The sequence below is a fragment of the Chaetodon auriga genome, chromosome 20 (assembly GCF_051107435.1).
Source record: "Chaetodon auriga isolate fChaAug3 chromosome 20, fChaAug3.hap1, whole genome shotgun sequence".
NCBI classification, from domain to species: Eukaryota; Metazoa; Chordata; class Actinopteri; order Chaetodontiformes; family Chaetodontidae; genus Chaetodon; species Chaetodon auriga.
The window spans coordinates 12,093,872-12,116,368 of NC_135093.1; the positions used below are offsets into that span (position 1 = coordinate 12,093,872).

Consider the following 22,497-nt stretch of genomic DNA (forward strand, 5'->3'; position numbering starts at 1 on the left):
GACAAAGTGTGTAAATCAGACTGTCCAGGTCTGAATGCACTGAGCACACGTGGATGCCATGACATATCTGTGAAGTCCATAACTAAGTTTAGCGACTAATGCATTCATTTTTCTTTTTGACTGGGTCACCCCCCTGTCGCTCAGCACTTTAAACTCCGCCGCTTTGAAGTGCCCTGCGGAAAACAAAGCGCCGTCCTGCCGCAGACAATAAAGCAGCTGGATTTCTGCACATGTGCCATTGTGTTGGTCTGAGGCCTTGTCATAACTCCATCGGAGCGGCCGAGACTTTCAGCACGCATACACGCACGCATGCTGAAAGTCACTGGCTCGGAGAGATGGATGGCAGTGTAAGCACAAAAGAATATTTGATTTGATTACAAAGACCACATGAAAGAGACGCTCAGCAGGGTAAAGGGCAGAGGGCATGACAAACAGAGGAGGCTAAATCTTCATCACCATCATATCATGAATCAGGTTAGCATTGCTGAGCTGTGACCTGTGCTGCATGTCTCCTCTTCTGTCTGCCTCATTTGATATTTACCCCAAGTCTTGTGAAGATGATATATGTTGTTACATTCCAGAAGACTTTGAAATGGCCAGAAGGGAAAGGCTGCTGATCAGATCCACACAGGACGAGCTTTATGATAAGAAAGTTTAACAACCATGACAAGCAGAAAGTGGGAATGGTAGAAAAGTTATGAAATATTTTGAAAACTAACACTTTTCAGCATCACAATGCATGTTTCTGGTGTATTTAAGTCCCGCTGACTGTATCCTCATTTGGATGTTTGACCTTTGCAGGAATGAGAATTTTGTTTTCGTCTGATTAGGGAACGTTTCTCTGTTTCTGTTAAATTTGAGGTGAACATGCATATTTCACAATTACTGTGACTGCAAATCCTGGTCCAGTGTGCAACTTACACAAGCCAGATATAGAAAATTATGTCCAGGACACAAACACTGAGAATGGACATTTCAGTGAAGTATGAGACGTCTTGTGTTCAGTATTTAAGCTTTTTGTGTTATAAAGTCTGGATTTTTAAGGAGGCAGTAGATGTAATTCCAAGAAATGTGAATTTGCTAATGAAACTGATCGTAATAAAGTATTTTTATGTGTCTTAAATCATATGTAGAGGGGGTCCTTACACAGTTATATCAGCAGCATATTAAAATCAACAAACTATAAAATGATTGGATTTTGTGATAAAAAATAATAATAATTAAACCAGTTCCAGTAATGTAAGCTAAAATAAATGGGGGAAAAAAGAAGAAATAATAAGAGAAATAATGAAATAAAGCGGAATTTTCCGTGCACTCATTCACCGGGGAGTTAATTAGTGTATTTTATGCAGACAAGCCAAACACAATAGCGAACTGAAACTTGGTTTATCTTTGCATACTGTTACGGATTCTGCAGGCCAGACGTCCCTCCCCCTCCGCCGTGTGAGTGGTTTAAAGTTTCACTTCTCGCTCTCTGATTGGTCCGGGAAGTTTTTCTGAGGGGGAATAAGTTGAGAGCGCTGCGTCCCCTGACGCACAGCAGCCCGGAGGAGCTCAGAGGATAGTTTAGCAGTATTCTCTTATCTTACACATCAGGGTAAGAGGATACAAGACTATGGAGGTTATCAGAGACAGACTCAGATTCGTTTTATAGAGGAATTTTGCTCGCAGAGGTTTAGGACGTCGCAGCTTTGGAATAATCCTTTTATTCGTTTTTAACTTTGCATCACCCACTGCCCAAAATGTCTGGGTTTGGAGTGTGGATTAATCCAATTTGGATTCTACTTTTAGCCGTTTTTGACGCGGCTTCTTCAAGCTATTCTGAAGACCAGTGCAGCTGGAGAGGCAGGCAAGTATTTCATATGGTCCCATTTCATCTGCGCTGATTCTGGCTGAATGAGAGGATGATTCAAAATATGCCGCTCAGAGATGCTACAGGTGGCTCTGGTGTTTTCAGAGCGAGTAGACGATGCTTGGATGTGGACATGTTGAGACTTGTCATTAGGGCGCAATTAAAATGTTTCTAGTGCTCTGCAGCGGTTGTCCTGCGGGCTGTCTGCAGGAGGCATGGGGGTCCAGACAGACAGGAGACTGAAGGATTAACTGTGAGGCTTGGAGAAAAAGCACGCCGTGCATGCAGTTATTTATTGCAGTTTAATTTTAGATATGTTGTTGCAACTCCTGCAGACTTTCACATGCACGTTACAGTGTAAGTTTGGCCCTAAAGATGCAATGATTGGCGCCTGATTAGTGCTTTCACAGTGCTGCCAGTAGGCGGCGCTTTCTCTGGGTATGTCCAGATCTAAAGTTCTGCTAAAGCTGGATTTTTACTTCTATGTATGTCATCTGGGGTTTCTACCCATTTCTTAGAGAAAGTTTGGTTTAATTTGACTGTTAACAGAGTTTATATTTAGTTTATCCACCCTGCAGTTTACCGGTGTAGTTGTTTCAGGAATGTACCCACAGATGACGTCAGGGACTCAAACTTCTGCCTGGAATAAATATTACAGGAACCTTATATGACCTTGTCTTCCTCCCTTTTTGTCCTCCTCACAGTGGTTTGTCCCAGCAGCAGGGCAGCGTGGAGCAGATCTCCCTGCACTGCTCCGAGGGCACACTGGACTGGCTGTATCCCAAAGGGGCCCTGCGCCTCAGCCTCTCACCCCGCTTGCCCTCTGTGGCGGTGGGGCCCGGCGGCAGCAGCTCAGGCCTCATCACGGCCTGCGTCAAGCCTTCGGAGCAGTTCCACGGCGCCCAGCTGTACCTGGAGAGAGACGGGGTCCTGGAGCTCCTGGTGGGGGACCGCCTGGAGTCCTCTCCCCCACCGAGGGTCCGCTGCTTCAGCCGCCTACCTGGGGAGAGGGTGGCTCTCTTCCTGCAAGCGACACCTCATCAGGACATCAGCAGGAGGATCGCCTCCTTCCGCTACGAGCTGAGAGGGGACTGGACCGCTCGCCTGTCTCTGGACTCCAACCCCATCAGCAGTGAAGGTGAGTCAGTGCGGCAGGAGGCGGCCATGTTAGTTTGAGTGTGGCTGCCTGAGGTCAAACATGAGGAGGCACGCATTTGTACTTGAATATATAATTTCTAGTTAAAGGTAATTGAAAACAGTTCAAGTTCTCTTTCTTTCTTTCCTTCCTGAGCATTTGTTTGACTTCTCGGCCACAAAAAGAAACTGCGCTCAAAGTTCTTTTTCCTACGTCCTGAAACGTTTGGGAAATGCAAGGTTTGAAGCCACCACTGATGACAGCATACACCATAAAACGCTCCCTGCAGATGATTCATACTTCATAGCAGGCCTCTGTGGGCTGCCTGGACTTTCCACGGCCCATGCAGAGTGCAGAGCGGAGGAAGTGGCCAAACTTTCCCCCGAGGCGTGCTGGTCTGGAGTAGGAGAGGGGGAGCCGCCGAGTGGAGAGGAGGGGGGGGGGGGGGGGGGACAAAAGCACAGTATGTGGGGCTTTCTCCAGAGTCCAGAGCCCTTTGAATGGGTGCCGCATGAGTATTCTGGGATTACTGCTGTCGCCTAGGCGACAGGGAGGCCTCTGCCCAGCTGAGATGCTCTTCTCTTTTGTTGAGCTGCCTCTCTGTGGGGAGACTTGTCTGTAGGAGTTTACTCCCCCTCCACCCTAGATCTCCCTCCCTCTCTCTCTCACACACACACACACACACACACACAGATTAGGTTTGGAAGGGGGTTTGCTGTGGAGTAGAGAGGAAGGAATCTCATTTATCAAGAGGTTTTCACTAAGGAGGAGAATGTGTGGGGTGGGCAAGGGGCCTCCAAAGAACCACAAGGAGAACTTTAAAAAATGCCAGGACATTTTTTTTTCTTCCTCCCCACAGCTCAGTCTGTGCAGACGGGTCGAGCTTCGCTGGTTTGCTTTACATTTCTTTGCCCATTTGCAAATCCTGTTCTGACTTTAAGTAAGGTGCGCTGTATTTTTCATGTTTTTTTCCACATTTTAAAGAAAAGTTTTCAAGCTGTAGCAGAAAGAAAATGTTTCCTGGGAAGTGGGATTATGCGCCATTAAAAAAAAAAATCTTTGAAGTCCTCCCCCGCTCCCTGTCCTTGGCCCCTGTCTAGCAAGCTTTGATGAGGTGTGACTGTAGACACCATGAAAGGCTTTAAGGGGGGAAGTTGTCTAGGGGTGGAAGAGCCTCGCACCTTAAAGCTCCACTGGTCCTCCTCTGCCAACTGTAAAAGTAGCAGCTGTCTGTTAGAACGCAGTGGTTGGTCTCCCCTTTGTTACCCGTCTTTGCACAGAGTTTTAGGTCTGGATTTGCATCTCGCATTCCTGTGCATGCGATCTGGAAATGCGGTCTTTGATTTCCAGAGGCTCGGTTTAATTATTAGCATATAGGTGTTTTCTAGCGGTTCAGTAGAGTGTTATGTGAGGTCACCAACTGACTCTCCCTCTCTTTTCTTTCCCTTTCCTCCCCTTGTTGTCTCTCCAGATGCCTGCAGACCCTGCAACAACACTGAGATTCTGATGGCGGTTTGCACCAGTGACTTTGGTAAGTTGCTTGATATAACCAGTGGCTGATATAACATAAAACCCCAGAGAATCAGGAATGGAGTGTTACTCGGATCTCCTGCCCCCCAGTTCAGCCAAGATTAAGAAATTAAACCAGACCACCAAATGGCAAGAAGTCCTGACAGCCAAGACGCAGAGCATAATGATTTCTTGTACAAATCGCTTGTGTCGAATTGGTTTAAAGTCAGAGCACCCCAGTGCCTCCAAATCCTCTCCTCTTAAAGGTGCAAAGGTTAAAGGTGAAACAGCAAATCTCTGCACCCCCTACCAACACACACACATACACAGGAACCCCTAATGGAGGCACTGTAGTGGACTAATCCTAACATCACCCCCCTCGAGAAGGAGCAGTGGACTAATCTGCGGGCCTCTGATTGAGCTGTAATGGCACTGAGGAGAAGTTCAGCTGGCAACAAAAGTTTGAAGGATTAGCGAGCAGGCTTGGGCCTTCATACAGATTTTAGCATCAGTTGTAGCCCCACAAAGAACTGCACCCCCAGCTAAAATAGGACAACATATAGCAAGACATTTGAGCTAACAAAAAGGCATAAATTAAAGTCACGCATTGTAGAATAACCATAGAAATTGACCTGAACGTCCTGTTTATCCACAGTTGTGCGAGGGAACATCCGATCAGTGGTGGAGGATGAGAACCTACAAGCAGCAGTGATCAAGGTCAGCGCCACCCGGGTGTTTCGCCAGAAGTACGCGCTGTTCACCGGCAACAGTCGCCTGACCAGCCGGGGTGAGGTGAGGACTCTGCTGCAGTGTGGCGTCAAACCGGGCCCCGGCAGCTTTCTCTTCACCGGCCGGGTCCACTTTGGAGAGGCCTGGTTGGGCTGCGCTCCCCGCTACAAGGACTTCCAGCGGGCGTACACTATAGCCAAAGCAGCCCAGCAGATCCCCTGTGAGCTGCCCGTAGACTGAGTTAAAAACTCCTCGCCAGCTTGTCTGCCACTCAAGAGTCGAGGCCGTACTGAGAGCCAGGCCAAACTCAGCCCATGTTTCGGAAGAAGCCAGTGTGCAACGACTGGCCGATGGAGCCGTGGTGCCACCAGTGGATATCCATGGTCTTCCCAAAGGACTGAGGAGTGAAATGGACTTTTCCCAACTCCATTTCAGTGCAATATGCAGCCACCGGGTCAGAAAGAGCCAGGTGGAGCTGTGACATGAGGGAAGTGCTTGAATGAAGATTATAAGCATTTGGCATTGAACAGTTTGTACACACAGTGATGCCATTATGGAGGCTGAGAGGAAATCTATTGTTAAAAACTTTCCATTGGGGATAAATTAAGTCAAGCCATCCATTCATCCATTGAAAGTCATTGCTAAGGAACTCAGGAAAATTTCTTAAAAGTTCTATAGAAAGCTTACCGCCTATTAGTTGGTATCCCAGCGAGGATTCACTTTAGGCACCTTTTGTTCAGTAAAGATGTTTTGCAGGCCGCCCCTGTACTGGGGTCATCCTCAGTGTTACTAATATTAAGGAGATTATTAAAAAAGTCCTCACAAAACAAAATGTTTAAAAAAAAGAAATATATATATATATATTTGCACTGATAAAGGAAAGGGAATGATCTGGAAAGTGTGATGCTGCAAGCACTGAAAACCAAATAAAAAGCAACTATATGTAGCATAGTGGAGCGATTGAGAATTTAATATATGTACAGGTGAGCACGTACAGTAGAAACACAAAGCTAAGGCTACCTGAGCAGGTGTCACAGTGCTGAAAGCACGTTCACATTCCAGCCAACTCTGAGATTCTGCTTGTGTAAGGAGATGCAGGCTTTGTAAGATGCCGCATTTCTTTTCAGCAGCCATGCAATATTTCTGCAAAATTCAAATTAATTGGACCATATTTGACTTTAAAGAGAATTATTTTAAAAGATGTGGAATTGCAGCAGTGTTGCCAAAGCAGCTCTAAGTTTTGACGCTGTCATATATTATCACATATAAGAGGAAACGAAAAACAAGGAGCTATTTTATGATGTGAAGTAAAACAAGATATTCACCTTACATACTCGGCAACGTTCGGAAAACTGATGACAACAGCCATTGAGAACTGAAGTCCAGATGATCTAGAATGCTCTGGCTGGACTGAGCTAGCTCAAGAGAAACACAAAATATGCATTTAATGTGTAAAATTCTGCTCTGTAAAATGATTTCATATCTGATGTGCACTATATCAACAAGGGGAGGGGTTCATACCAAATTACCAGCGGTATGTCGTAAATGCGTACACTGCCATTTTTATTTCGTATGTGAATTTATGTCAATATCAATGTGAATGTAAATATGTTCATAAGAAATTCTAGAAACAAAGGCATGAAAAAAAAAGTCTGTGGTAAAAACAACATGGTGTCAGTATTGTGGATTATTTTTGTGTTTGTCTGTGTTATTAAAATGTACTGTAAGAAAACAGGCTTGATGTTTTTGGGTGGATTTCTTTTCTCACGTTTCCACTTTGAACTCTTTCTTTGCTCATTTCACGCTCCAAAAGCATAATGCAGCTGCATCACTCATTCATCAGCACTCTCACCTTCATCAATGCAGTTTAACTCCGCTTATAGTATCTGCGTTCAAAGGTTTCTACGTGGTAAACTTTTCTCAGACATAAGTCACTTCAAGTACCCATGAATCAGGTCCCTGAAAGCGCCAAACAAATGGCATGCCTGAGAGAGCGAGAGGCCTAAAAGGCGGAGAGATTTAGGGAGTGTTTAGGACCCTGAGGGTGTTTGGACGGGGCAGGAGGTAGAAAACAGCGTTTGGAATTCTGTTGTCCTCGGCCTCCCATTTTCAGGATTCAGGAAGCAATAAATTGCCATTAAGGGAGCGCCGTGGCAGACTCGGCTGAGCGGAGGTGCCACACAGTCGCTCACTTCATCCTGACCACGTGCACCCGAGGACATAATCAAACCGAGTCTCTGTCCCACTCAGACCTTCAGCCCGGAGCCACAGTTTGTTTCCTAACCTCAACTCGAATTTATCTACAGCGCCACAGAGCATATCTGTTACCTGTCAGATGAGGAGCTGTACGGTCGATTACGCAGAAACATCCGTGATACTATGATAAATTCACCACCTGTTTCTCCTCCTGGCGAAATTCTGCAGAACCATGTACTGCACACACCTCAGTAAAATCTGAGATTTACTGCACGCAGTAAATCCGTTTGAAAAAGAGCAGCTGGGGAATTAACATGGTGTTTAGGTTAAATGGAAAAAGAACGACAAAAGCTCGACATGCCTCCCGTGTCTGGCAAGATATCTCCCATAGAAACCCTGACACTGGTTTGCCACTGCATCAGTAGTTCATGTGAGTGAGCCTCCAACCTCCCCAGCTATTTACTGCCTCAGTGCCCCTTTAAAACACCCCATAGCTGGGGGCCCCGAGCTGCACGGCCCTGCACACACACACACACACACACACACACACACTCCTCTGCCCCCTCCCCTCCAGTCCTTCTGAGGTTACTGCCGCAGGGCTGATAAGCCAAAACAAAGAGCACTCAAATTATACTCCCTCAACTAATACATCATGTGACATTTTGACAAAGCTCAACTTCCTGCATTGTTGTCACTTCTTCGTGACCTCAGCTTGAACCCCCCAAATTGCAGCATTAATATCACTGCAGCCACAGTGACACAGTGGCACAGTTTGGTTTTGCCCTTGTTAATAAAAGCTATCGCCGGTGCTGGAAGAAGTATTCAGAAGTATCAATAGCACATTGTGAAAATACTCCACTACAGGTCCAGCATTCAAAACTGTAAGTCAAAGTTTGTATTACAAACTGTATAACTTTTGATACTTCTACAAGTATCAAAAGTAAAAGTACTCATTCTGCAGTAAAATCATCCCTATCCATGTAAAAAAATAAAAAAATAAAAATCTTGTCGCTCTGGTAGCGTGTGCACATGGACTCAGTCGTACCGCAGAATTAAAGCAACACTACACTCGCTCAGCTTCATGCAGCTCGTACTGCTTCACACAGAGTCACGGGTCATCACAGCAGCAGACAGGAGGCAGACAGTGTGTGTGTGTGTGTGTGTGTTACTTTAGGTCGAGTCCCCTCCATTATCAGGGGAGTCTGCAACATCAACAAGGTCGACATCTTATCGTGACCTCCAGACATCCAGAGCTTGTTTACATACTTATACTTATAAGTAAGTATAAGCCAAGATGAAGGACGTTTAGGTCGTCTCAGGTCAGCTAACCACGCCAATGCACAAATTACACTTTCCTTGATATGCATGAAGATCTCCCAAGGTTTCATTCCACCATTGCCTCCTGCTCTTGCTCCTGTTTAAATTATACACAGAGTATAATCCAAATCCATCTTTGGGAGCAGAAAAAATATTTAAAAACTATGTCTCCAGAACTTGTTGCTCAAGACCTTGGAAACATGTTTTTGCAATCACCAGTCCTGGTGCTGATTATACTGCACATCACTGATGATCGCACACACTTCTTTAATGCTGGGTGATTTTCATTTGTTCTGCAGAGCCCTGCAGACACACAATAAACCTTCCTCCCCTGTCCCCATCCACCCCCCCGCCTCTCTTTATTCTGTCCTGTTGTGTGGCTGAGGTGAGGTATGGACACGCCAAAGCGGGAAGCACTCAGGAAAGGGGAATCCAAAGCAATGGGAGAGGGCTGTTGGGTGTGGACTTCCGTCAGCCCCTGGGGGAGTTTGAGGAAAGTGGCCGGAGACAAAGCTCCAGAGATGAGAGCACAGACAGGGGCAAAGTGCTCCTGGACACTCCCTTGTAGTCCAGCACAACAACACCGCACCCAGTGCACAGGTCCTGTGTTTCCAGCAGAAACTCTCCATGTTATTCAGCTATGCGAAGGTCCATGAACCCCTGATGCTTGCTAATCCCATTTATTGGACTTATTCATGTGCATTCATTGCAATTTTACAGCCACCCACTAAGGTACGTAACTGAGGCAATATCAGCTAATTTGTTTCAGTTAGCAAAAAACTCTTAATATCCTCTGACAGTCTTAAAGTAAACTCCTAATTCATTTGTATCCCTGTTCTATAGCCTGACCTCTCACACTCATCCTTCACCTGGATTGCTCTCTACTGGAAACGTCTTTTTCATGGGTTCATCGTCTAATTTCTTCCCACAGCTTGGTGCACAGCTGCTGAGTGTTGTGCTGTTGTAGATCCAAAACGGTGGTTGCGATGCTCTGACACACACTTGATACAATCTGCCTCCCTGTGCCAAAAGACGCTGGAGGCTTGCAAATAATTGAATCTCTGTAACTCTTTGCCTCCTTTGCGTTTCCAGTGACTCACTCTGGTTCCTCAGTGACAGGTGAGAAAGAGGCTGGTGGTGAGCACTTTGACTTCTTTCAATTCAACTGTCCTTCAAATACTTTCAGATAAGACACAAAAATCCATCCAGGCATTTTAGCAGCATGCACGTACAAATCTCTGTACATTCCTACTGTGTGATTACATATGAGGCCACAGAAGGAAAACTTCAGGGCATTTCTATACAGCTTCTGTATAAGCTAGATGTGTAAGAAGTGATGAACAAACAGCTGTGGCTTTATTTTCCACATAAACTAATTATACTGCCATACTGCCAATCCAACATACTGCGACCAAGCATCAGGCCAAGCGCTCTGTTCACCTCTTCCTGTGACTCAGTGGCTGTGCATCTTGCTGCCTCTCCATCAGCTCAGCACCAGCTGACAGTGAGCGTGAAGTCCATGACCACACTCTGGTATCCCAGATTCCCAGCTGACAAGTTCTGGTTCCCATAACACCCTCGCACAGCTGGGAGTGATGATTCCCAAGTGGAAAGTGTGAATGTTCATGTCTGAGAACATGCTAACTTGCTATCAAGCCAGGGGAATGCAAGCAGCAGGCATCGTGCCCTGCCTGCATTTTAATGGCTTCTGGTGCAACAATTTTTATAAGACACTGACTCATATCGGTCTTCCTATATGGAGCATATTGCAAAATCTGGTGAGGGTAGGAGAGAGCAATGTGGTCAGCTTTAAAGTAGAGTGGGCAGTTTGGGAGGGTTGAGAGGTCAAAGCAGAATAGAGAACAAGTGCAGAGCGGTGCAAGAGCATGTTTATCTGGCCATGTTATCCTTCTGAAGTACTGAAGGGAGGAGAGCGAGGAGCCCCCTTTGTTCCTCAAGAGCCTGCAGATGGCTGTAATCCCTTCCAAAATGCGCACTGAAAATCAATCAAGACAGGGTGGACATGGTGTTTGAGTGTGGAGGCGGGCGACACTTTTCGCAGGGAGGGGGTCCCGCAAAGAAACACAAGTTGGGTCAAACAAGCGTCTTTGGTGCTTTCCCGCCAAAAAAAGTATTGTAAGGAAAGACAGAGGGAATGAATTGCGAGCCCCCTCCAATGAAGGCCCGCTCGCTACCCCTCTGTTTGAGCTGAACACAGCTGCCATCTCCTCACCGTATCCTGGGGCTGACATCGCCTGCAGGGGGTACAACCACAAAACCTCCAAACACTGACATCATGCTCTAATAAGGCTACTTAGAGACACTGAGTGTGGCAGGATGTGGGGAAACAGGCTCACATGGCAGAAGAGAGAGATGCATGGACAGATGCTAACATCAGCAGGCTAACTACTCAAAATGTCAGTGCTGATGTTAAGTAGGTATAATGTTTACCATGTTAACCACTGTGGCATGCTAAGAATTATTTAATGGCAATCAAGATATTTCATGAAAAGCTAAAAATATCAACCTCATGGTGGCGCTAGAGGAAAAGTCAGGCCATCTCCAAAGTTGGAGGGATTCATCCTTTGATATCAATGATCATCATGTGTTCATTTCCCAAGAGTAACTCGCATTTTCCGTCAATTGCTCCGATGTTAACCCTCATCTCTAAGCAGAACGCTTTGTAATACAACAACACTTGAATTGTGTGTCTTGCTTCCTCATGCAGCTGACCTCACTCAGCCTTCTGGATCCTAAACCCCAGCCAGCCTGAGAGTCTGCCCACTACGAGGAAGCACACCTGTCTTTAGAAGGCCTCTTCAACCCTGCCAATTAACCAGCAGGATTATGGTTCCCTCAGTAAACCTGTCTGATTGTCTGCACAAAGAGGAGAAACCTCCCTGGCAGATCAGATCAGTTCTTCTCTCACTACCTGCCACCCACCTCTGTGTTTCTCCCATCTAATCCTGCCACAGCGCAGCCTCCCCTTTTTGCACTCATGTCATCTTTGTCCTCAGAGAAGTGGTCTTAGGTTACCTCCTCAGGGACATATTGCACTGTGCTCATTGTTCAAATTGTTTATTAAGGAAAGAGGTAGGCAGGAACGAAACTGCCACTCACAGTGGTTTTGTTATGTTACTAGTATCTCATTGCAGTTTTCTCCTGGAAATGCAGCTTCAGGGCAGGATTTGTCAACAGATACGCTCGGTGCGCAGCGCAGTGAAATATGAGAGAAAGTGAAGATATTTAAAAGCACTTTATTATGAAACTCGTGGCTGTTCATTAATCAATATTAAAGGAAAAATGCATCACTGATACAGAAATTTTGATTGCTAGATTATCAATTGGTTACATGTAGGGATGTTAACAGTTAACCATTAATCAGTTACATCTTACGCTAACAACTTCACTTAGCTTGGAGCTGTCAGCTTCCTTAGCCTGGGGCTAAGTGCAGCATGGAAAGCCTATGTGGTAAAAAACAAACAAGTCCACAACCATCACCCAGTTGGAGATTACAAGCTATTACTTATAATCAAATAGATACTCAGCAAGCAACTGATCTCATAAATAATTCTGTATATATCTGATTTCAACCCCTTTCTCTATGGCCAACATGTGTTGTAGCTGCACTGCATTCTGGTCTACTGAGGCAACTGTTGATGGAAAATTGGCCTCAGTGGATTTCTCCTGTCAGACCCTTGAACATCGGTGCAAAGAGAGTCCAGAAAAAAACTCTTACATTTTAGCTCTGTTTTGGTCTCCATCAACTCTTTAGCTGCTAAATGCTCGATTAGCTAGTTCTTCCCAGAAGTTCCAGTTATAATAACAACAATAATCCACAAACTACCCTGTCGGCAGTTTTAGCCCTAGAGGTGATGGCAAAAACATGTCTTCTCCTGGTTTTGGGGGTAGTGACCCTTTAAGAGTGTTTTAGGTTGGTTTTTCCTTTTAACATTCATGAAAATGAAACTTTTAAGTTACATACTTCTCTCACAGTGCAATGTGACTAAGCAATGCTAAGTGGCTGCTGAGAGCACTTTTCATGCTGGATCGAGTGAAGAAAAAAAAGAAGGAGAAACTCGTGAAGCCATTTATGCGTCAGACGTGCTGACAGTCAGGCAGCATGTTTATATTCCAACAAAGTGCACTCAGACATTGTGCATCAGCCCAGCCGCTGTGGCCCGTCTGATGTGTCAGAAGCTGCCGAGCCTTCCTCTCCCTTCGCTCTACGCTCATTCCAGGGGAACATGTGCGCTGGAATTCTCCCCCAATTAAGACAGGGATTAGCCAGGTCCGCTGTGGGAACCGACCGAGTGTGGGAAAACAGAGGGTCTGTCCCTCTCTCCTTCCCTCACCGACACTCAGCCTCATTCTCACTCGCTCTTGTTCGTGGAGCTGCCTCCCTCCCCTGTCTTTCTCACCCTTACTGTAACTCTTCCTCCTCCTTTTTCTCACCCTATATTCGGTCTTTCCTCAGCATTCTCATTTTGGACCCTTCAGTTTGTCTCTTTGCAGCTCGCTCTGTTGAAGCCTCATTTCAAAAAAATCAATTTTTCATTGTTTCCCCTCTCATCTTTTTAATTATGCACACTGACCCCTTTTATTTTTCTCCTTTTCATTCTTTTTTTTCCCCCTCTTTCTTAGCCACCCAGAATCTCCATAGCTTTCAGCCCTAATTCTTCAAGGTTTTCTGAAGTGCACGGTTCTTCTGTGCTCCCCTCTCCTGCCCCTTCCCTCCTCCCTCTTAATGCCTCTCCAGCCTTCATGCTGAAAGCTTGTCTGGAGGGGAGCTGGGGACTCTTGCATGAATAGTCTGAGACTGTCAGACTGAAGGAGGGGGTCGAAAAGACAGCTCATCAGAAAAGAAAAGACAGGTGTCTCAGAAAATAGACACTTGCATAACTTGTGTTGGCATTTCTGCATTCATTAATTAAAATCCAACATAAAAAAAAAATGTATTCAGCTAAGCAACCGTTTGCATGTTGCACATGCAACCTGCAGCAACCTCAAAATGAACCATAATTCATATCAGTCTCACGGGAGAATCCAACAAACAACCCATAAAACCTGAATGAGCATTGACTGAGCATCCATGGGAACATCCTGGTTGAACTTCATGCCCACTTTTCCATTGTCACTACATCTCTTTCTCATGATCTTGCAATACTCGCACTATCACACCGGATTCCTCTCCCCACTGCCTCCACATTCCTCGTACTCACTGTCACCTTTTCTTCCTCGTTCCCACTCTCCCTCTCCTTTCCTTGTGTTCCCATAAATCCCTTCCCCGTGCACTCCTCCACACAAGGCTTGTCCGTTCCAATTATGGCAGGGCCGTCCAGCCCCCGGCTCACACACTCTGCACACACAGTCCGCTCTCATTAAGCCTGTATCAATTAGGCATTAACCTCCTAAAACAAAGGGCCTCTTGACGAGCGGCCCATCGCAGGCCATGTGAGGTACTTCCTCCGCATCGCTCCACCCTGCTTCCCATCCTCAGAACGACACATTCATCCAACCTCTTTCCCACTGCGCTGGCCACAAAACAAATCCGGGCCCAAAGCATCACCGAGCAAACAGGAGAGCAGAGAAAGTGATTAAGCATCAAATCGTTTACGTGCAGTTGTGATGTTGATTAGGTCGGGGTTTAGTAATTTAATGGTTGACATGAACCAGAATGCCAGTGTTCTGTGTGTTCTTATCAAAACCTTTCTTCTTCTCCTTCTTTTTAATATTATTTTGTTGGTGGTTTCGTACCTGAAATTTTGAAATTTGAAATATCATGCAGCATTTTGTGACTTTTTTTTGTGGCTTTTTATTTAACCAGTTGAACATGATATGAAATGGAGAGCGCTGAACTCTTTACTCCAGAGGAACATCTGTACAATATTACAGAATGTTATGCAGAAGAACAGAACGACTGCTGTCGTTGTCATGCTTGAAATGTTCGGTTGTGATGAGGCAGTCAGAAAGGAGTCAATTCGCCTCAACGGTCATTTCCGAGGCTGGCGTTTAAGATGCAGGAGATTTCATTGTACTGAAGAACCAAATGCAGCTTTGGACACACAAAGACAAGACATGTGACCAGAGCTGGAGATAATATTGGAGTCTTTTCACACCTGACCTCCAATAAGGTCTAATCCATGAAATTCGACGAAAAGCGACGTCGTCCGCTGCGCCCGTGGAGAGGCTCCTCAGCCTGACTCTGAGCAGGGACAGGCTGTCTGACAAATGATTTGAGAGACCCCTCCTCCACTGCTTTACTGATACACGTTAAGTAAGCTGGAGTACTCTGCTCTCATGCCATGGCTTGGTGAGCGAGCGACTCAGGTGTGTTTGGCCTGTTAAATGCAGTTAAATGCCATTAGAAGATGTTTTTTCTTTCCTCATATCTTTTTTTATGACTGGCATATTATTTTGAGGCAGTTACAGCCAAATACCAGCGCCGCCTTGATTCTTCGAAGCATGCAGCTGAGCCTTGTTGCCACAACATTTTTCTGTGAAGGGCTCTTTGGGCTGGATTTCACCAACTTTGCTGTGGGCTTTGCGGCATTACTTTATTAAAGAGCCTAAAAGAAAGATCTTGTGCATGTCCTCCTTATTGGGAAAGGGATTTGTGCTGACATGTGGGTGTATGAAAGGTTTAATGTTATATTGTTAACTGGCAATTACATGACAATCCATCTTATCCATGTTGCTGAGTAACGTAATGAGCAGTGTGATGACTGACTTTCTACAGGGAGTAAAAAGACTGGGCCAGGTGTAAATCTTCCAACAGAAGATGTTATGCCTCTTATGAATGTTTTACTGGTTTGTGTGTTCTTATTGCAAATGTAATCGTAGAAAAAAGTCCTTCACTTTCTGTGAGATGGGATCAGATTATTTCAGAAGTATGATAAAGTCATATCTTACCACAAACTTATTCACTGTATGTGGGTTTGGGCGTTTGCATGATAGATGCCATTGCCATATGTTTTTGGATGAGAAAAGTCAATGGCGAACTCACTGTAATGTTACAGTTTTCTTAATTAATTAGAGTTAAAACTAAATCTGCCCAATGCAGCGAGCTTTTGGTTGTTCCACTGAACAGATGTTTCATATTTGAATAACCACAGATGACATCACCAACCACTCTTGTTTATAGGACTTTTTTTTAAACATCTGTTCCAACATTTCAACATGGTTGCAAAATCATTATTTAAATTAAAGTTGTCTGTTGCCACATTTATGAGACTACTTAAATTTAATCTAACAGTTATTATGATCTGTATTTGCATCACTATAATGACCATATACTGTATAGTGGCTAATAAAAAGCTGTTCACAGTCCAAAACTTTTCCAAAATGCCCCCAGTTTGGGGGAAAAACTTGGCACTTGTGCTTGGGGACCAGCTGTGGTGCACCAGACTTCAGCCTCTACTCGAAGTATTTGTAATGTTTTTAATACTGTTCGTGCTTTTTGTTTACTCAGGGGACACTTCATTTGCACAGGTCTGCAGAGGCCTCCACCGGCGTATCGTCTCTCTGTCTTTGTTGGCAGAGCAGCAAAGAACAACCTGGTTTTGATTTTCCCACAGATCTGCCGGTGAGAGGAGTGGTCCCCAGCACCCAGCGCTTTGGCACAGTGACTATGTTGGCACCGGCCCAAGCTGAGACCCCCCCCCCCCCTTTTCCCAGGGCCATGGGAGTGTAATACATTACTAATAAAATCCCACTTCCCATTCCTCTCAAACTTTCACACCCCTGCTCCCCTCCTCCCACGGCTGGCATGCCCCCTGAAAAGAGGATTGGGGTGACATGTGTATGACTCTTTCCATCTCCTCTACTTTTCCCATCATTCCCCAGAGTGTTTTAACTTCAACATTTTCTCTTTTTCAACATAAAACGCGAACATTTTCGAGCCGAGCCTTTCCAAAACCTTCAAACCAAACTTTTTAAGTACTTTAAAAAAGGGCGTTTTTAAAGCTATGTCAGCTATGGCACTAATGAAACGATGAAACCCAGCTACCAAAACACAGTAGAAAAAAATGCAGACCCTTTCACTGTTAAAGGGATTTAAAGGGAATAGATGCCCATTCACACCAAACACCGAGGTTATAAATATGAACCCTCATTCTGGAAAAAGCCTGGCTTGTTTGCGCCACAGTTCTCAGCACGGCATTGAGGGAAAGCATTCACGGGCGTGTACGTGTCTGGGTAACATGTAATGACATTATTCTCACCAGGGTGACCCCTCATTGTCACCGCGCTTTCTTCTCCGGGGCTCGTGAAATTGACATAAGCTTTACAAACATTCCAGGCATTTTTTTCTCAAGGCCGGATTTCTTTGGGGGCCTTTCATAGAGAAAACCAGGAGCATGAGCAGCACCACCTAGTGATGGTGTAAATGCACACCATAACCACACCGTGGTCAAAACAATGTATCCACTTAGATTTATTATTAGTTTCCACTTCATGTAAGAGGTTTAAAACTTAAGCTGTGCCATTTAAAATTGTATGGATTAATGGAGTGATGACTTAGCAGTTTGGGAACGCCCCACCTCCTGCATTCCCTGCAGTCTGCACAGATGTGAGATCTCCTCTTTGTACCTGCAGGAAAAGTTCAATGTAACACTGTTCTGAAGGTGAACATTATATGACTTACACATCAAGCGACTTCCTGACCTGCCCAGGTGGTTGTCAATATAGTCCTGCAGCTCCAACACCTGCGCCTCTGCGACCGCTGCTCTGGTGATGAGGACGGCACGCTCCTTCTCAAAGCCCGCCTGTGTGTGAAGAAAGGAAGTCACCGTCATCAGAGAACATTGTTGATTTCTTCACATAAAAGCTTTTAAGTGAGATTAGAACAAGAGTTGTTCGTGTGGAGGACGAAATCTGACAATCCAAATGTTAAAGGGTGAGAGAGCTTTGTTTACCCGTGTCGAGTCTGTGATCTCCCTCAGCTGTTTCCGTATGTCCAGCCAGGATTCCTCGCATATCCCCTCCAGCATTTCCAGCCTGATAAAGTTACATATTTCATCATTTTTATGACACAATCCACAGCTGACTACATTTGCTATTTGGTAAAATACAAAAATGACACTCACTGCTGATGGCTTAAATTTGGAAGGGGCATTTTGAGGACAGCCACCTGGAACAGAAAGGTCAGCTCGAATGACCATGAACACATAAATGTGCGTCGAACTATGAGGCAATAAATGAGGATCTGAAGTGTGTGACACAGACTTCATTTGAGGACCAGGCACAAAATTTAAATACATTTATTTGCTTTCCTGCCAAGAGTGAGATGAGGATGCCTCGCATGTGTGTATGATGAATATGAAGCTGTAGATATCTTAGCTTAGCATATAGACTGGAAACAGGTGGAAACAGTTAGCCTAAGACTGTCTAAAAGTAACAAGACCACAACTAACACATTATGTTAACACCGTATATCTTGTTTGTCTAATTTATACACAAGCAGAAGCATAAAAATAACTATGACTTCCTGGAGTTACTGAATAACTATGAAATTTTACATATTTCCCAAAAGGTCAAATTATATCTTAAATAAATCCAAACTGCTGACACTGCTCCATCGATCACAACCACTTAAGCTTTAACAGCAACAAGCCTCACATCCATCAGTGCTGCTACATGATCTGCTGTCCACCTCTGCAGAAGTAAAGCTTTTTGTTGCTGCAGGACACAAACTTTGAAGTCATTATTCTAGTTCATTGCTCAGAAAGCAAACACTGTTTGGCTTTATAAGGGAAGTATGGACACAAAGAAGAATCCCCAACAGACCAAACACAAGCATTCACCAGACAAAACAAAAGCAGATCGATGCACTTCAAAGCAGCCATGTTTCTTTGGCGCTACCTGCTCCCGGGCCTCCTGCAGCTGACCCTCTGTCCTCGCCTTGTCCTGCCGAAGGCGCTGCAGCTCCCTCTCAGTTTCATCTCTGAGCTCAGTGGGCTCCAGGCTGAAGTGGGCTTCTGGGGGTCCAGGGTCAAGACGGCTCTCTGGTTTGGCCAAGATCTGCTCCCTCTGAACCCTACAGATCACAATGTGGCCATATGGCCAGATACTAATCAGGGATTAACAGGGAATGATGGCAGTGCTGGTACCCTACTCCTTCAAGTTTCAGCACTGGAGTGGCAGTTAAGGATTTTTTAAATCAGATGTATTACCTTTAAAAATAGCAGTGATCTGTTGAATTGGTTCATTTTTTTAAATGCAACCGCACTGCTGTTGATCAAACTCGTCACAATTACACTAGTGTACGTTTCAGCAGGATGTTTAGAGAACAGGTGTGTATACACTGAAAAGCAGGACACAAAAAGACACACAGTTGTGTCTAAATGAACGGTAAAGCACACAGGAAGTGTCACCTGTAGGCAATCAAGAGAGCATGATGGGTCCTGGTGATCTTCTGAAGTCTCTTCTTATAGGAGCGAGCAGCAGAGGCGAGCTGCTCCTCCCTGACCCTGTGGGATGAACGAACATCCTGGAGCATGCTGTCCACAAATGCCCTCATCTTAGAAGTGTCTGTTGGGCTTTTACCTTCTCCAAGTCCATCAATGTACTCCTAAATGAAAGACATGCAGGTGGTTGTTACAGCAGGGGGGGTGTTGTGTTTGAGACCATCCGACCTTATGTTGCAGACACAGTGCTGAAACTCACAGATAAGTCCTGTAAATAGCACACGAGCCTCGCACGGAATTCCTCACTCAGCTCTTTGACTTGAAGCTGCAGCTTGGAGTTCTCCTCTTCTGCCTCCCTCACTTGGCTCTGAGAGCACACCAGGGCCTTGGATACAAATAACACAAACATGATTTGAAGTTGAACATACTTCCACCAAGAAACCTGCTATTAAAAAATATTCTAACATTGAATAAGAGGTTGCAAAACAGTGACAGTATCTACAATAATTTGACAAATGATCTGTGAATCAGTGCGGGACTGTTCATGCTCACCGCGCTCTGTTTCGATAGCTCCTGCTGGCTGTTACGGATCACTCTCGTGTTCTCCTGGTGCTCTTTACCCATTGCCACGCTGATGACCAAACACAGGCCCGACCACATGAGAGCAGTGACCAAAAATCCACAGACAGCCACATCACAGGGGCAAGCACAGAGACCACATCACACACACAGCAAATAAAGCCACAGCTGAGAGGAAAAATCAAAGAGCGGATTTCAAAGCAGATGCTTATGGGACGAAAACCAGGACATATATGTTTGGTGAGTGGAAGTGGAAAGATAATCGGGTTTCACATAATTAAGGTTGTGCACGAGTAAATGACAAACATTCACGGTGCCCTCACACTTTCTCCTCCAGTTTCTTCTGCTGCTCCTCGTAGCTGTTCTTCATTTTCTCCAGCATGCCTTTCATCTCATCTTGGTTTCCAAGGAGCTACGGGAGAACAGATGAACGAGACGAGCCGGCAAAGGAGGTCGATAGTTTACTGACGCTCCTCAAACACAATGAGATCTGTTTTGTACAAAAATACTTACAGTTTTTTCCAAAGCTTTTTGCTCCTGTTCCAAAGCTGCCAGATCCTCAAGCTGTTAATACAATGATGTTATAGAACTGGAATAATCATTCAAAATACATAAATTATAATATTTAGTTTACCCCAGCAATTTTAATCGAGCAATGTTTGGGTTTGACAGAGATCTTCTTCTGTCAGGCATCGTCAAATCTTTCATATCTATGTTAACATTCAAGTATGCTTTTTGATGCAGCACCTACAAAACCTTTTTTGAGGTGTGTAGTCACTGTTGTCTTTGTCAGTGTAGTACAAAATGGGAATTTATGTGGGATATGTTTGTGTTTTGTCCCTATGGTGCAGTAAATAAGGTTGCAATCCTTATTGACTGTTGGACTGTCAGGAGAAATGTGAGAAACATGGTCCTCATGAGGCACATTTTATTTCATCATTTTTTTTGATGGACAAGAAGTTCTGCTTATATTGGAGCTGCAAAGGCATTTTTCTTTTGAATAGCTGAGATGGGACTAACATGATCTGTGTTTGATTTTCCAACAAAACTGAGCAGCTGCAGTCATGCAAAATATTTAATTGTGGCGTGGGCCTTCAAAGCACCACAATTACCACAACTACAAAAAAAGACCCAAAACGTCCAGGAACTACTGAGTGACAGGGACTAAACTCAGGGACTAAAAGTCTCTTCTCCTGTTTGATTTCCTCTGCATCTAAAGAGAGGTTTAGATGAACCCACACACTGTCTCACCTTGACTCTGTTTCGTGACATGCGGCTGATCAAAGCCCGCACCCTGTCCAGCTCGCCATGCAGGCCGTGGGCGGTGGTCCTCACACTCTGCTGTTGCTCCTCCAGCTGCCTACGGAGGGCGTCCTGAGCCTGAGCCAATGCCAGCAGCTCAGTACTCAGTTCTTCACTCTGGGCCAGCTCTTTATCACGAGCCTCAGTCAGAGCTCGGTAGTTCTTCTTCAGTGCAGCATACTCCTCTGTCAGGCCTTTGCCGCTTTCCTCTCCCGCTTTCAGACGAGCCTCGGCCGACTGGAGTTCCCTCAAAAGCTTGTCTCGTTCCATCTCAAGCTCTGTTATTACACCATCTTGGTTCAAAATCTCACAAGGGGGAAAGGAAGTGTGACACAGTCTCGGTGATTTGGGATCACGGTGCATTCAGGGATTCAGAGGAGCTGAAACTTTTTTATGCTTTTTCAACCTTCATGTGCCAAAATCCTCACATAGTAAGATACAACAAACTTATTTAGGTTAAAGAAGAATATATCTTTGGAGAAAAAAGGCCAGATCAGTATCTACATGTTACTTTCCTTTAAACCAAATCCTCACCTTGTTTTTCAGCTCAAAAGTCTCCTCTTCAAACTGCTCTCTCATCTTATTCGTCTGGATTTTCTCCTCCACAAGCTCCTTAGATATCTGACAGGTGAGACAGTGAAAACAAATGCCTGGACAGATCCACTGAAGCTTATATATGCTTAACACGGCTCCTGAACTCTACCTTCAGTTTGTCCTCTTCGCTCTGGACCAGCCTGCAGGACAGGTGTGTACTGGAGCTGGCCAGGTGGCCCAGTCTGCCTTCCAGGTAGCCCACTTTCAGGAAAAGGCGTTCATTTCTGTCATGCAGCTGCAACTACAGAAACTTTTCTTTACAACAAGGTGACAAAGGCACATATCCCCTTGAATTATGTCCCATGTTTGCTAACCACCTCTGAGTTTATAGCGTACCATAATGTGTGACAACTTTTCCTTTAAGCTAAGTTCACTTCTAGCTAACTATACCTAGCCAAAATGTCTACTTTTCAGGAGTGAAAAGAAGTTCCTAGAACCTCTGAATAGTATATTTTACTTACATTTTCTTCAGTTAGAGCTTGTAGTTGCTCCTGAAGTTCATTTGAAGCTGGCTGGTGACCCTGTGCGTCCATCTTCATTCACTGTCAACGGCTGCTAACATGAAGACACTCACTGTATCCACCAACAGGTCGCAGGTTGCCATGGCTCGGCAACACAGATACAACGTGTGGACGCTTTTGTTGGGTTTTAGAAGATAATTGTTTATTTGTTTGAAGAGTAGCACCACAAAGACCACTATAAATGTAATTTAAAAAGAAATAATTTCAACTATTACCTGGTGTCTTTGACTTTCACCACTGTGGTTAACTTCAGACTAACTAGTTTAGCTAATTCTGTTGAAGGTTAGCTAAAGTTAGCGTCAGTTAGCTCCAGCTAGCTTCCAGCATTTTCCTCCGTTCCGTCGTATCACAAAAACT

At 44.9% G+C, this 22,497-nt stretch overlaps 3 protein-coding genes across 3 annotated transcripts in view; 1 reads left to right on the top strand and 2 right to left on the bottom strand.

Moving 5' to 3' along the window:
• The window catches only part of LOC143338779 (C-reactive protein-like), a 56,169-nt gene that overhangs the window by 23,309 nt on the left and 10,363 nt on the right, over positions 1-22,497 (bottom strand). The window lies entirely within an intron of this gene.
• metrn (meteorin, glial cell differentiation regulator) lies at positions 1,535-6,960 on the top strand. Its single transcript, XM_076759034.1, has 4 exons — positions 1,535-1,849; positions 2,557-2,990; positions 4,459-4,518; positions 5,152-6,960. Exons 1-4 carry the CDS (start codon positions 1,743-1,745, stop codon positions 5,463-5,465), a joined length of 915 nt encoding a protein of 304 aa, XP_076615149.1. The 5' UTR covers positions 1,535-1,742; the 3' UTR covers positions 5,466-6,960.
• On the bottom strand, positions 17,213-22,158 carry ccdc78 (coiled-coil domain containing 78). Its single transcript, XM_076760646.1, has 14 exons — positions 22,081-22,158; positions 21,729-21,860; positions 21,560-21,646; positions 20,975-21,331; positions 20,237-20,287; positions 20,047-20,135; positions 19,697-19,775; positions 19,404-19,529; positions 19,112-19,308; positions 18,600-18,774; positions 17,825-17,868; positions 17,654-17,735; positions 17,403-17,503; positions 17,213-17,327 (listed from the first exon to the last, which is right to left on the bottom strand). The coding sequence occupies exons 1-14, from the start codon at positions 22,156-22,158 to the stop codon at positions 17,240-17,242; spliced, it is 1,686 nt and encodes a 561-aa protein (XP_076616761.1). The 3' UTR covers positions 17,213-17,239.